Raw genomic sequence first — 15,028 nt, 5'->3', positions numbered from 1 at the left:
GAAGTTTCTAGGGGGTTCGGGGGTATGCTCACCCGTAAAATTTTGAAAACTAGTTGTCCTGAAATGCAATTCCATACATTCTACAAGTAAAATGCGTCTCTGCCTTATGATATATTACCAATTATTGGGAGGGAGGTGGGTGACTAGCAGCCCGTCATGCTTTTCACTTAATAAATTCAGAGAAGCAAATAAGATCTGGCCCCGTGCTTATAAGAATAAGATCTGTCCCCGTGCTTATAAACCTTAAAGTCTACACTTTAATAAAGTCCAGACTTTAACGTCTTGGCAACGCCATTCAAATAGTATTACGTTAAAGTCTGGACTTTAAGTCTAGACTTTAAGTTTTATAAGCACGGGCCCTGGTTTCAGTTAGAAAGGAAGTAGACTTTCTGTTATCCATGTTTACTCAATCAAATACCTACATAAAGTGTCCATGTTTGTAGAGGTACACGTGGACGTTACTTACAGAGAAGTGTTCTGTACTGTTCTGACTGTCCATCAACAGGGAAGAGGATTCTTTTCACTACATCCTCGTCTGAAACAAATATATAAATATAGGTGAGACTGGTTTAACGGACACCTGTATATACTGGTCACCTCTCCATAACGGGCACCATAAATCCAGCCAAATGCATTTCCTTCTTTATTTTACCTGTATATAACAGCCACCCAAATGTTCAATACGGCCACTATGTTTTGACCAAAATGAATGGTTGAACCTGCTATAACGGGCACAAAATATATTGACCACATGTTATTTTGTCCAAAGAGCAGTTGAACTTGTCATAATAGTCACCAGATATGGGCATTCAAAATACTAGTTTTGGTGTCGAATAACATAACCAAGAAACAGGTTTGAAATCTTGATTAACTAACTTACTTCTCTAATTAACTCTTTGTCTTCTATACGCACTTTAGTTTTGCTCTCGGATGAAAATTATATTTTGGTGTCGGATAATTGTGATGAATACGTTTGCCACACCTAGATATACATTTTGCAGTGCTTTCTTCATAGTGCCACAAAATATATTGACCACATGTTATTTTTTCCAAAGAGCAGTTGTACTTGTTGTAATGGTTACAAGATATGGACATATTTGAAAATACTAGTTTTCGTGTCAGGTAATATAACCAAGAAACATGTTTTAATCTAAATTAACTAACGTACTTCTCTGATTAACCTTTTGTCTTTTATAGGCACATTTCATCAGAATAATTGTAATTAATACGTTTGCCACACCTAGATATACATTTTACAGTGGTTTCTTCATTATTATACTTCATTAAGGAATGTCAGTCATGACTCTTAGGGGGGCATTCCTGACTTTACAGACATTTAAACTTCCCCCTGGCTAACAAGGCTTTTAATGAATAAAATTGGATATTGCTTATATTTTCATCCTCAGAATATTAATGTTGGTACACCACGTGTTTCTGGTATTCCTAATGTTTATAGTAGCTTAAACCAGATTTGTTTTTAACACGTAGGAAATTATTGAGGGCAAAATCCAGTTTGACCTGCTAACTTGAAATTGTGGGTCTAGCGTTGACTCCTTTTGAAATATACCCACATATACATGTACAGTACAATATACATTATACAGTAATTGATTTACTCAACACTGAAATGCTATTCAGCCATGACACATGACAATTTGCGGCAGTCTACCACTATGTTTGTCCAGCCATTACACATTGGCAATGTTCCACTTTTGTGGTTGTACAATGATTTCTCACGTGCAACCTTCGGCGTCCCGTGGATCAATTTAATAGGTAACATAATGCAGTGGAAAGTAATCAAAGATAAATTACTTTTGAAAATGTGATTAATAGAGTGACTTTCAACAAAAAGTGTTCAATTTATGCTGAATAATATTTTTATGTGGTAAAAATATTTATATTTCCTCTCTTATGTTACATTTTAGTGACGACTGTTGACACACTTTTCCATTCCACTTTAGAAATTGTTTTCATAGTAGACTATTCCGTGTGTTCCTATTTACTTGTATAACACATCCACCTGTCTACATGGTCACACTGGCCAGGTCCCTTGCGGCCGAGGTCAATATCAATTTCTTCAGTCCATAAAACATGATATTGCCCGAAATGCGGTCAATAATTGTTTTATTACATAATGTCATCCATAAGACTCATACATTCCTGCTTTATTTATCAGAATCGAAATACGCCAACACATAATTTCCCGCAAAGCCTTAAAACGAAGGGATTTAGTGACGTCACGTAATCCTATGACGTTGTATGACACGCAGTGGAATGCGGAAATAAACAGTTGAAACATTACTAAGACAAAAATCAAGTTCGAGACATTATAACCAGCAAAAGTGTCAAAAATCATATTAAAAGTAAAATAAATCACAAAATGTGATAAATCTTAACATACATTTATACTGTACAGTTACCGTTTACCTCCAAATGCATTTTTTTTATTTGCAACATAAAATCTTGAGAGTGCCGATTCCAACTGCATTTTGATGTATCATGTACGTTTCTAAATCTGCGAGACATTCCATATACAATTTGATGATTACTGACCTTGTTTTTGTCGTGTTTGCGGAATTAAACTCAGTATGATTAAAGATGATATCTTTTTGTTGAAGGACAGCAAAGCGATTTGTCACAAGTTTGTGCTTCTTTACATTACCGTTATCAGCAGTTGACATTGCATTACGTTACCTACTCATCAATTGGATAGAATTTTGTCTCATCTTCATTTTCATTGGTTAAATCTCCCAGGGCAATATCACTTTTGATGGACCGGTGATACCGTCTCAGGGCAATACCACTATTTACGGACGGTCATGTGACTGTTTTCGACCAATAGGAATAGAGATATATTCTCATTATGTAATATATATATATATATATATATAATATATATATATATATATATATATATATATATATATATATATATATATATATGCATGCAAACTAGTTACCCATGTGATTTATATCTTGTAAGCAGTTGTGGCCATTTCATAGAATCAAAAACAATGAAATTTAGACCTTGTGTTTAGAGGAATAATTAAAAAGACTGACAGGATAACATAAACATTTAATGTATTCTGTTGATAGAAACCATGAATATGTATGAAAACGTTTAGTAATTAACTATGGAGCTGGGATATATATATATATATATATATATATATATATATATATATATATATATATATATATATATATATATATATCCCAGCTCCATGTGTGTGTGTGTGTGTGTGTGTGTGTGTGCGTATGTGTGTGTGTGTGCGTATGTGTGTGTGTATGTATGTGTGTGTGTATGTGCGTGCGTGCGTGCGTGTATGTGAACCTTGTTTAGATCAGATATTGAGTTTTTAAATGTATATTCTCTCTCTCTCTCTCTCTCTCTCTCTCTCTCTCCTCTCTCTCGCTCTCTCTCTCTCTCTCTCTCTCTCTGCGTGTGTGTGTGTGTGTGTGTGTGTGGTGTGTCCTTGCTAGTTATAATAAAAATAGCAAGTTTAATAACAGAAATTATCATTTAATAATTTATTAATTTTTGTCTTAATCAATATTAACAAATATCAAATTCCATACCCGAGTTGTTATTGTTGAAAATAATTCCATTCCATATTACACCAGTTTTCTCGATAATTTTCTCTATCTGCTTGAACGTGTCATCGATGGTAACCTCTTGTATAGGAATATCAACCAGTTCCGTACCTTCCATCACAGAGCGAAGTTTGTCTTCAAGGGTCGGAGCCATTTCTATAAAGTCAGCAGCTCGTGCGAATTGCACGGCTTGCTTACAGTGCAGAACATGGTCCACCTTGAGGACTTCTGACTGTTCAACCAACTTCATGTGCTCGTCTCTGTCAGCTTTTTGTTTGTCTATGTTTGAAATGATATCTTCTTTCATCTGCTTTCTTTTCTCAGACAACTTTTGAATAATCTCTTCATAGGAATCATCAATATATTTACAATTATTTTCTTTCATCGAATCTAGAGTTGCATTTTGTTCAGAAAGTCTTGATGTATACTTCTGTGCTCTGTCTGATGAAGTTTGAATATCTTTCAGTGATGTTTTCATGTGGTCTATCTTTGCTTCATATACATCTTTGAGATCCAGTATCTCATGGTCTCTATGAGAGACATGAACACACGATGAACAGATATCAGTTGAACAATGCTTACAGTATAGATCTAAATTCATGTTGTTGTGTTGTTTGCATGTATCGGTCTGGTGAAAAAAATCATCATGAGGTATATTAACCAATTCTTTAATACAAATAATGTTGTGGGCTTTTAACATTGTAAATTTTTTATGACATGCTGTGCATACTTCGCACATGAATTCTCGACAGTCCAAACAACGCATTGTTGCCCTTGAACTGACAGGACATTCATGGCACATAATTTGATCCACTTTGTTCTTCATTGTAAGATATTCAACTAAATTCATCAGTACCTTGTTTTGTGGAAATGTTGCCGATATCGTATTCTGAACAGGCCAAACTTGCCGACAGTTGGGACATCTCACACCAGCTGGTGACTTCTCCCAAATCGACTCCAGACATCGGCAGCAGAAACTGTGGAAGCACGGCAAGATACGTGGAGATATGTCCTGATCATCAAAATACTCCAAACAAATCTCACACGTGATGAACTCGTCACGTATCTCAAGGAGTGGAACAACACTGCTTTCAGCCATCTTGATTCGACTTGGTTAGTCACTTGAATGGTAGAACGAATAACTTGCTACCATCTAGTTGTGATTAATTTATGTAAACAGTTGTACAACTGTCCGTCCATACCTGAAATAAAAAAACAAATCATACATATATATATATATAGAGAGAGAGAGAGAGAGAGAGAGAGAGAGAGAGAGAGAGAGAGATTGCGGGCGGGTCGCTTGTGCGAGAGAGAGAGAGAGAGAGAGAGAGAGAGAGAGAGAGTTTAGGCAGACATATACGTGAAAGTTGTGTACTTTCTTGGAATCGCGAAACAAAACACCTACCCAATGAACACCCCCTCCCCCCCCCCCAATTTCTACTCCCGACACCACCCTTTATCCAGCGGTTTGTATGTTTGTCAAGTCTATCCATATATCTGTATTTTAATTACATTACACAACCAATACTGACCTCATGTTTCTCAATTCCATATGACGGACTATCACGCTGTCACCCCCACACTGAACAAGGCGGGTGATTGGACTTCCTATTCAGCGATCCCCCAGAAAGGACACAAATTAATTTACCAACATACTTGAAAGTTAGAGACTGGGTCTAGGGGCGGTATATGCCTATATTGTTAGTGACTGGGTTCATGGGCGGTATATACGTATGTTGTTAGTGACTGGGTCCGGGGCGGTATATACGTATGTTGTTAGTGACTGGGTCCATGGGCGGTATATATGTATGTTGTTAGTGACTGGGTCCATGGGCGGTATATACGTATGTTGTTAGTGACTGGGTCCGGGGCGGTATATATGTATTTTGTTAGAGACTGGGTCCAGGGGCGGTATATACGTATGTTGTTAGTGACTGGGTCCAGGGGCGGTATATGTGTATGTTGTTAGAGACTGGGTCCATGGGCGGTATATACGTATGTTGTTAGTGACTGGGTCCGGGGCGGTATATATGTATTTTGTTAGAGACTGGGTCCAGGGGCGGTATATACGTATGTTGTTAGTGACTGGATCCAGGGGCGGTATATATGTATGTTGTTAGAGACTGGGTCCATGGGTGGTATATACGTATGTTGTTTGTGACTGGGTCCAGGGGCGGTATATATGTATGTTGTTAGAGACTGGGTCCATGGGCGATATATACGTATGTTGTTAGAGACTGGGTCCAGTGGCGGTATATACGTATGTTGTTAGAGACCACATTGTCTATCAGTAACATAAGATATCACTATTGTGTGAGATAGATGGACTGAATCTCTTTTGAAATATTAGCATGTTAAGGTATGACCGTACCTTTAACAATCAGACGGAAGAAAACAAATACACCAAAAGACTAACAAAAACAAAAACAAAAACACATTGAAAAATAAAATTTGTCCTTTCAGTTTAAAATAATAAAACTTCATTTCACGTTCCAGCTACTGCACAACGACTGGTTTAAGAAATGTGGAAAAAAACAAAAAAAACCCCCAACGAAACAAAAAACCAAGTAAATCGTTGTTGAAAACACGTGATTTCTAATTCCAGCCACAACTGTTATATCAGAGGCAGTGGTATGTCCTATCCTGTCTGTGTGATGTTTCATACAAAAGATAATTTGTTGTTAATGTGTAAAATGTAGTAGGAATCAACATTACCAAATATTTCACATCCAATAGCCGATGATTAATAAATCAATGTGTTCTAGTGGTGTCGTTAAACAAAACATACTGACTAACTGTTCGAAACGTAGCCCAGTGGTAAAGTGATCGCCTGATGTGCGGTCAAACATTTGGATGTCAAACATTTGGTCATTTTGACGTCTAGTCACGGAGAGAAAACTCGCTACATTCTTTAGCAAAGGATCCTCTGAATGCTCCATCCCAAAGACATGATTCCAAATACCACGGTCTTTGATATACCAGTCGTGGTGCACTGGCTGGAACGAGAAATAGCCCAATGGGCCCAGCAACGGGGATCGATCCCAAACCGACCACGCATCGAGCGAACGCTTTACCACGGGGCTACGTCCCGCCCTTTAAATGTGTTGAGTGCGTCGTTATATAAATCATTGCTTCCTTCTTACATCTGCTGCATAACAACATTCGTACACTGTCACCGAACATGATCAGGCAAGCGTTTCGCGGAATTGTTTCCTTTTCCAGGTACCTGAGCTGTCAGTACAGACCCAGATATGAGACACGCTAGACGACCTACCTGTATTTCTCCGTGCCCATTGTTACAAACAGAAAGAAGTGTTTTATTTAGCGACGCACTCAACACATTTTATATACGGTTATATGGCGTCAGACATAAGGTTAAGGACCACACAGATATTGACAGAGGAAACCCGCTGTCGCCACTTCATGGGCTACTCTTTTTGATTTGCAGCAAGGGATTTTTTATATGCACAATCCCACAGACAGGATAGCACATACCACGGCCTTTGATAAACCAGTCGTGGTGCACTGGCTGGAACGAGAAATAGCCCAATGGTCCCACCGACGAAGATCGATCCCAGACCGACCGCGCATCGAGCGAACGCTTTTCCACGGGGCTACGTCCCGCCCCTGTTACAGACAGATACGGGTGGAGGTCAGTGTTTCCACCCGCTGAGAAGAATTCACAGGGACTTTACAGTACATTAGCAAGTCTATGTCTCCACCCGCTGAGAAGAATTCACAGGGACTTTACAGTACATTAGCAAGTCTATGTTTCCACCCGCTGAGAAGAATTCACAGGGACTTTACAGTACATTAGCAAGTCTATGTTTCCACCCGCTGAGAAGAATTCACAGGGACTTTACAGTACATTAGCAAGTCTATCTACACGTAAACAATATATACTAAACTCAGTTGAATATTTTAGAAAACAATAGAAGCCTGCCTTGAGTAGTTAAATTTTGTTTTGTTTAACGTCAAAACTAGAGCACTTTGATTTATTAAGCATTGCCCATTGGAGGTCAAACATTTGGTACTTTTGACATGTAGTCATCAGAGAAAATCCGATGCATTTATCCTAATGCAGCAAGGGATATTTTATATGCATTTACCTATTGACAGGAAAGCACATACCACGGCCTTTGTTCAGTTGTGTTGCACTGCTTACAACGGTGAAAAAGGTGGTTCGATCCTGCAAGACAAACATCTCAAGCGAACAGTCAACCGACTGAGCTAAATGCCGTCACTACACCTGCTGACAAAGAAAGGATTCCTCCACAGGAACTTCTATCGATCGATATGGCCCTTCAGCAAGTCTATCTAGGTCCCGTACAGTATCTCACAGGTTGATATACTGGACGCCAGTGTTAATGCATCTTCAAATGTTATCGCATACACGTGTGAGGTTGCTTTGAAACACAATAACCATAAGCCCTGCATAACACACAATAACCATAAGTCCTGTATAAGACACAATAGCCATAAGCCCTGTAAAGCACACAAGAACCTTAACCCATGTATAACACACAACCATAAGCCCTGTATAAAACACAATAACCATAATCCCTGTATAACACACTAACCAAAACCCCTGTTTAACACACTGTAACCATAAGGCCTGTATAACACAATATAGCCATAACCCCTGTATAACACACAATAAACATAACCCTTCTATAACACACAATAACCATAAGCCCTGTAAAACACACAGTAATCATAACCCCTGTATAACACACAATAATCATAACTCCTGTATAGAACACAATAAACATAAGCCTTGTATAACGCACAATAACAATAATAACTCTATAACACACAATAAACATAACCCATGTATAACACGCAATAAACATAACCCTATTATAATACGCAATAACCATAAGCCCTGTATAAAACACAATAAACATAACCACAGTATAGCATACAATAAACATAACCACAGTATAATACGCAATAACCATAAGCCCTGTATAATACACAATAAACATAACCCCAGTATAACATACAATAACCATAACCCCTGTATAACACACAATAACCATAACCCCTGTATAAAACACGATAACAATAACCCCTGTATAACACACGATAACCATAAGCCCTATATAACACACAATAACCATAACCCCTGTATAACACACAATAACCATAACCCCTGTACAACACTTGATAACAATAAAACTGTATAACACGCAATAACCATAACCCTGGTATAACATACAATGACCATAAACCCTGTATAACACACAATAACCATAACCGCTGTATAACACACAATAACCATAAGCCCTGTATAAAACACGATAACCATAAGCCCTGTATAACACACAATAACCATAACCCCTGTATATAGTTTTGGGTCTATTTATTGCTTCCAGGATACATCCAGTTCCAATGTTTACACAACCAATATTATTATTCAGACTTAGGAACCCACCCCACCCCAACCCCAGCTCGAGGACAAAAAGGTACGGTTTTTGTGTTCTACTCTATATAAAGGAAACAATTGCTTATCTCCCCCCACCCCCCCCCCCCCCCCCCACCCTCACCCCCCACCCCTTGACTAGAGACTGTACCCCATCACTAAATATGGTCCCCGCCCCACTTCAGATGTTCTTATGTGACCTTTAGTTGTTCTCATATTAAAGGGAGGGACGTAGCTCAGTGGTAAAACGTTCACTTGATGCGCGGTCGTTCTGGGTTCAATCCCTGTTGGTGGGCCCATTGGGCTATTTCTGGTTTCAGCAGGTGCACCACGACTGGTATATCAAAGGCCGTGGTATAACCTACCCTTCCTGTGGGATAGTGCATATAAACGATCCCTTGCTACTAATTTCAAAAAAATGTGTCTAGTTTTCTCTCTAAGACTAGACGTCAAATTGACCAAATATTTGACATACATTAACCGATGTTTAATCAATCAATGACCTCTAGTGGTGTTGTTAAACACAAAAAATAATTTTATCTACTCATATTATTTTTAACTGGTGTGTTTTTAATGGAGCGCCATTCGGGGAAAATGAGCAGATCTGAAACCTTTTCACCATTTATATTTCCATCATTCTACCCACAATATTAGTTATAATCCACGTTAAAATGCGTAATGATTGATTTACAACCCTATATAGCTATCTGGCAGCAATGCTAATATGAATTAATGTCAATTCGTCTTCCGCGGTAGTTCTTCCTCACTGGCATAGCTAGAGGTGGGGACTTGGAGGTTACGCCCCCCGCCGCAAGCCCACCCCCAGTTTAATATCTTAATATATATAAGAAGTGGGTTTTTTATTCTTTTCTTGTTTAACGACACCACTAGAGAACATTGATTTAATAATCAGCTATTGGATGTCAAACATTTGGTAATTTTGACATGGCGTCTTAGACACATTTTTAAACAATTACTAGCAATGGATTTTTTATATGCACCATCCCACAGACAGGATAGCATATACCAGTTGTGGTGCACTGACTGGAACCAGAAATAGCCCAATGGGCCTATGACAGGGATCGATCCATAACCGTCCCGCCCCTTTTTATAATCAGAGCTGTTAGAATCGGCCGGGGCGACGATAACCCTCACATTGAGCAAGTCACTGCAGGTATTAAAAATGAATTGAAGACATCTCGCTCGCTGTCAACAAATTCAACTTGCCCTTGTTACATTGCATGCACCAACAACCCACCGACCCACACAATCAACAACCTATTTTCTACTCCCGACACCACCCTTGTTACCACAGAATATAGGCTAAATTGTAAGAGACAAAATCATAGCTAGAAAGCTCCGTATTTCTGTATTTTAACTGCATCTAACAACCAATACTGACCTCATGTGACGGACTGCAACACTGCCACGCCCACACTCGACATGGCGGGTGATCGGACTTTCTGTTCAGTGATCCCGTAAAACTACACACCTTAAATTACCATCCTTCTTGAAAGTGAATATGAATAAAATGTTCATAACACCATTATTCCTCTCGATAACAACAGCATCGTTCATCTTTATAATTAGTTTAAATAAAGCGTTCAGCACGACAACGTCATTGTTATTTATGCACATAGCACGTACAACATCGTCAGCCGTCACTAATCTCAATCTGTCTCGTGAGGGTGAAATAGTCCCGTTATCTCTTATCGGAAAAACTATACTATTACCTTATATGGGTTATCAACCTGTTTGCATACCACCCATTAATATCGTTAAACTGAGGTAAGAACGTTTCGCTGAAAAGGTCTTGCCTTGACATGAATACTAGTAATAATTGTCTTTTGTCGTTCTAGTCAATATCCAGTGTGATATAACCGTAAATAAAATGTGGTGCGTAAGTCGTTTGACACTCTTTCTTCAAGTAGGGCAATATATTAGTATAAACTAAATGTGTGATTGGCCTTGTTGTTATGTACATCGTATCTATGTTTGTTGAAGGGAACACCTATTAACTACTGGCGTAAACAGAATTTTTTTTATCGGGAGGGGGGGGGGGGGGGGGCACCACATTTTCAAGCACGTTGTCTACGAGTCATATTACGTGGAGACAGTAAAATACATAACGTGGTGGAGAAAAAACCCATGTGTGATTGTGTGTTGCCCCCATGCCCCTTCCCCCGCCTCTGCCAGTGCTAGTAAGGTACCCCATCATCAAAACGTTTAAGCAAGTTCCCCATGAACACAACCTCTTGGGTTTCATGTGACTAGGCCGAGGGGCGGTATATACGTATGTTGTTAGGGACTGGGTCCAGGGGCGGTATATACGTATGTTGTTAGAGACTGGGTCCAGCGGCGGTATATACGTATGTTGTTAGAGACTGGGTCCAGGGGCGGTATATACGTATGTTGTTAAAGACTGGGTCCAGGGGCGATATATACGTATGTTGTTAGAGACTGGGTTCAGCGGCGATATATACGTATGTTGTTAGAGACTGGGTCCAGGGGCGGTATGTACGTATGTTGTTAGAGACTGGGTCCAGCGGCGATATATACGTATGTTGTTAGAGACTGGGTCCAGGGGCGGTATATACGTATGTTGTTAAAGACTGGGTCCAGGGGCGATATATACGTATGTTGTTAGAGACTGGGTCCAGCGGCGATATATACGTATGTTGTTAGAGACTGGGTCCAGGGACGGTATATACGTATGTTGTTAGAGACTGGGTCCAGGGGCGGTATATACGTATGTTGTTAAAGACTGAGTCCAGGAGCGGTATACACGTATGTTTTTAGAGACTGGGTCCAGGGGCGGTATATACGTATGTTGTTAGAGACTGGGTCCAGTGGCGATATATACGTATGTTGTTAGAGACTGGGTCCAGGGGCAGTATACACGTATGTTTTTAGAGACTGGGTCCAGGGGCGGTATATACGTATGTTTTTAGAGACTGGGTCCAGGGACGGTATATACGTATGTTTTTAGACACTAGGTCCAGAGGCGGTATATACGTATGTTTTTAGAGACTGGGTCCAGTGGCGATATATACGTATGTTGTTAGAGACTGGGTCCAGGGGCAGTATACACGTATGTTTTTAGAGACTGGGTCCAGGGGCGGTATATACGTATGTTTTTAGAGACTGGGTCCAGGGACGGTATATACGTACGTTTTTAGACACTAGGTCCAGAGGCGGTATATACGTACGTTTTTAGACACTAGGTCCAGGGGCGGTATATACGTATGTTTTTAGACAATAGGTCCAGGGGCGGTATATACGTATGTTTTTAGACACTAGGTCCAGGGGCAGTATATACGTATGTTGTTAGAGACTGGGTCCAGGGGCGGTATATACGTATGTTTTTAGAGACTGGGTCCAGGGGCGGTATACACGTATGTTTTTTTAGAGACTGGGTCCAGGGGCGGTATATACGTATGTTTTTAGAGACTGGGTCCAGGGGCGGTATATACGTATGGTTTTAGGGACTGGGTCCAGGGGCGGTATATACGTATGTTTTAAGAGATCTAGAGACTGGGTCCAGGGGCGATATATACGATGTTGTTAGGGACTGGGTCCATGGGCGATATATACGCATGTTGTTAGAGACTGGGTCCAGGGGCAGTATATATGTATGGTTTTAGAGACTGGGTCCAGGGGCGGTATATACGTATGTTGTTAGAGACTGGATCCAGGGGCGGTATATACGTATGTTGTTAGAAACGGGGTCCAGGGGCGGTATATACGTATGTTGTTAGTGACTGGGTCCAGGGGTGATATATACATATGTTGTTAGAGACTGGGTCCAGGGACAGTATATACGTATGTTGTTACAGATTGGGACCAGGGACGGTATATACGTATTTGTTCGTGACTGGTTCCAGGGTGGTTTATACGTATGCAGTTACAAACTAGGTCCAGGGGCGGTATATGCGTATGTTATTGGTGACTGGGTTCAGGGGCGGTATATAAGTATATTGTTAGCGACTGGGTCCAGGGGCGGTGTATGTGTATGTTGTTAGAGACCACGTTCTATATTAGTAACATTATTAGATATCACAAAGTATTGTTAACTATTGTGTAAGATAAATGGACTGAATCTCTTTTGAAATACTAGCATGTTGAGATAGCGCCGTACCTTTAACACTAAACAAAAATAAGACATTCACACAGAAGGAAACAAAACACCCACCAAACCCCCCACCAAAAACCTATCAAAACAAAGAAACATTAAAAAAACCCACCTAAATCTGTTCTTTCTGGTATATCAAACGTTAAAATTGTTTTTAAAACACAAAAACACCCAACCAAACAAACAATCACACACGTAACAAATTTAAACAAACAACAAACAAGCAAACAAGACAAAGAAACAAAATATAGAAAAATAATGATAAACATAAAAAACAAAAACAAACAAAAATAAACAAACAAACAATAAAATGTGTTCTTCAGTTTAATTATGTTTTGTTGTTGATAAAGTCGATTTCTCGTTCTAGCCACGACTGGTATATCAAAGGTTGTGGTATGTGCTATCCTGTCTGTGGGATGGTTCATACAAAATATCCTTTGCTGTTAATGGAAAAATGTAGCGGGTTTCAACGTTACCAAATATTTCACATACAGTAGCCAATGATCAATAACTCAATGTGCTCTAGTGGTGTCGTAAAACAAAACAAACTAACTTTAACTGTTGGATAACCTGGGAGGAACGTATTCCAGTGGTGAAGTGCTCGCCTGATGTACGGTGAAACATTTGGATGTCAAACATTTGGCCATTTTGACGTCTAGTCTTGGAGAGAAAACCCGCTTGTTTTTTTACGAGTAGCAAAGGATCTTTTATATGCTCCATCCCACAGACAGGATTGTACATACCATGGCCTTTAATGTCCCGCCCTTGAAATGTGTTGAGTGTGTCGATATATAAAACATTGCTTCCTTCTTATGCCGAAATGTTCTAAGGAAGTGTTTTATTTAGCGACGCACTCAACACATTTTTTTTATTTACAGTTATATGGCGTCAGACATATTGTTAAGGACTACACAGATATTGAGAGAGGAAACCCGCTGTCGCCACTACATGGGCTACTCTTTTCAATTAGCAGCAAGGGATCTTTTATATGCACCATCCCATAGACAGGATAGCACATGTCACGGCCTTTGATGTACCAGTCGTGGTGCACTGGCTGGAGCGAGAAATAGCGCAATGGGCCAAATGACGGGGAACGATCCCAAACCGACCGCGCATCAAGCGAGCGCTGTACCACTGGGCTACGCCTCGCCCAATCTTATGCCGGTGACAGACTACCACGTCAGCGGCGCGTAACTTCAACGTAGCAAGGCGTAGCTCGGCTGCAATGTAAGCTGGTTGGTGACAGACTATATTCAGGTTATAGCGTAAGAGAAGCACCCATCAGATTCTGTCTACAGAAAAAGTTTTAATTATCCTATGATTTTAAATTTTATAAGGGATGAGATGCAAATGACATCACCATCCCACCCCATCCCACTTCCACCCACCCCGCCGCCTATGGTACAATAATTGTCCAATGTTGATTATTGCAAAGAGTTCGACCCGTACCCCTCTATATCAAGGCTCTAAAGACTAACCCTAACCCTAAACCTAAAACTAACCTTAACCATCGAAAGGGTGGAACTCGTACCCTGCTGCGTAACAACATTCGCACACTGTCACCGAACATGTTTAGACAAGCGTTTCGCGGAATTCTTTCCTTTTCCAGGTAGCCGAGTTGTCAGTACTGACCCAGATATGAGACACGATAGGCGACCTACCGTGTCCATAATTACAGACAAATACGGGTGGAGGTGAGTGTTTCCACCCGCTGACAAGAATTCACAGGGACTTTACAGCACATTAACAAGTCTACCTACATGTACACAATATATATATATATATATATATGTATATGTATATATATATATATATATATATATATATATATATATATATATATATATATATATATATATACTGAACCCAAATGAATA

At 39.7% G+C, this 15,028-nt stretch overlaps 2 protein-coding genes across 2 annotated transcripts in view; both read right to left on the bottom strand.

The window, feature by feature from the left end:
* The window catches only part of LOC121386252 (E3 ubiquitin-protein ligase TRIM56-like), a 97,272-nt gene that overhangs the window by 80,852 nt on the left and 1,392 nt on the right, over positions 1 to 15,028 (bottom strand). The window lies entirely within an intron of this gene.
* Positions 3,557 to 4,693, bottom strand: LOC121385815 (probable E3 ubiquitin-protein ligase TRIML1). Its single transcript, XM_041516604.1, has 2 exons — positions 4,503 to 4,693; positions 3,557 to 4,124 (listed from the first exon to the last, which is right to left on the bottom strand). Exons 1-2 carry the CDS (start codon positions 4,691 to 4,693, stop codon positions 3,557 to 3,559), a joined length of 759 nt encoding a protein of 252 aa, XP_041372538.1.

The sequence above is a fragment of the Gigantopelta aegis genome, chromosome 12 (genome assembly GCF_016097555.1).
Source record: "Gigantopelta aegis isolate Gae_Host chromosome 12, Gae_host_genome, whole genome shotgun sequence".
NCBI lineage: Eukaryota > Metazoa > Mollusca > Gastropoda > Neomphalida > Peltospiridae > Gigantopelta > Gigantopelta aegis.
This window is presented reverse-complemented; position numbering and strand designations above follow the sequence as displayed.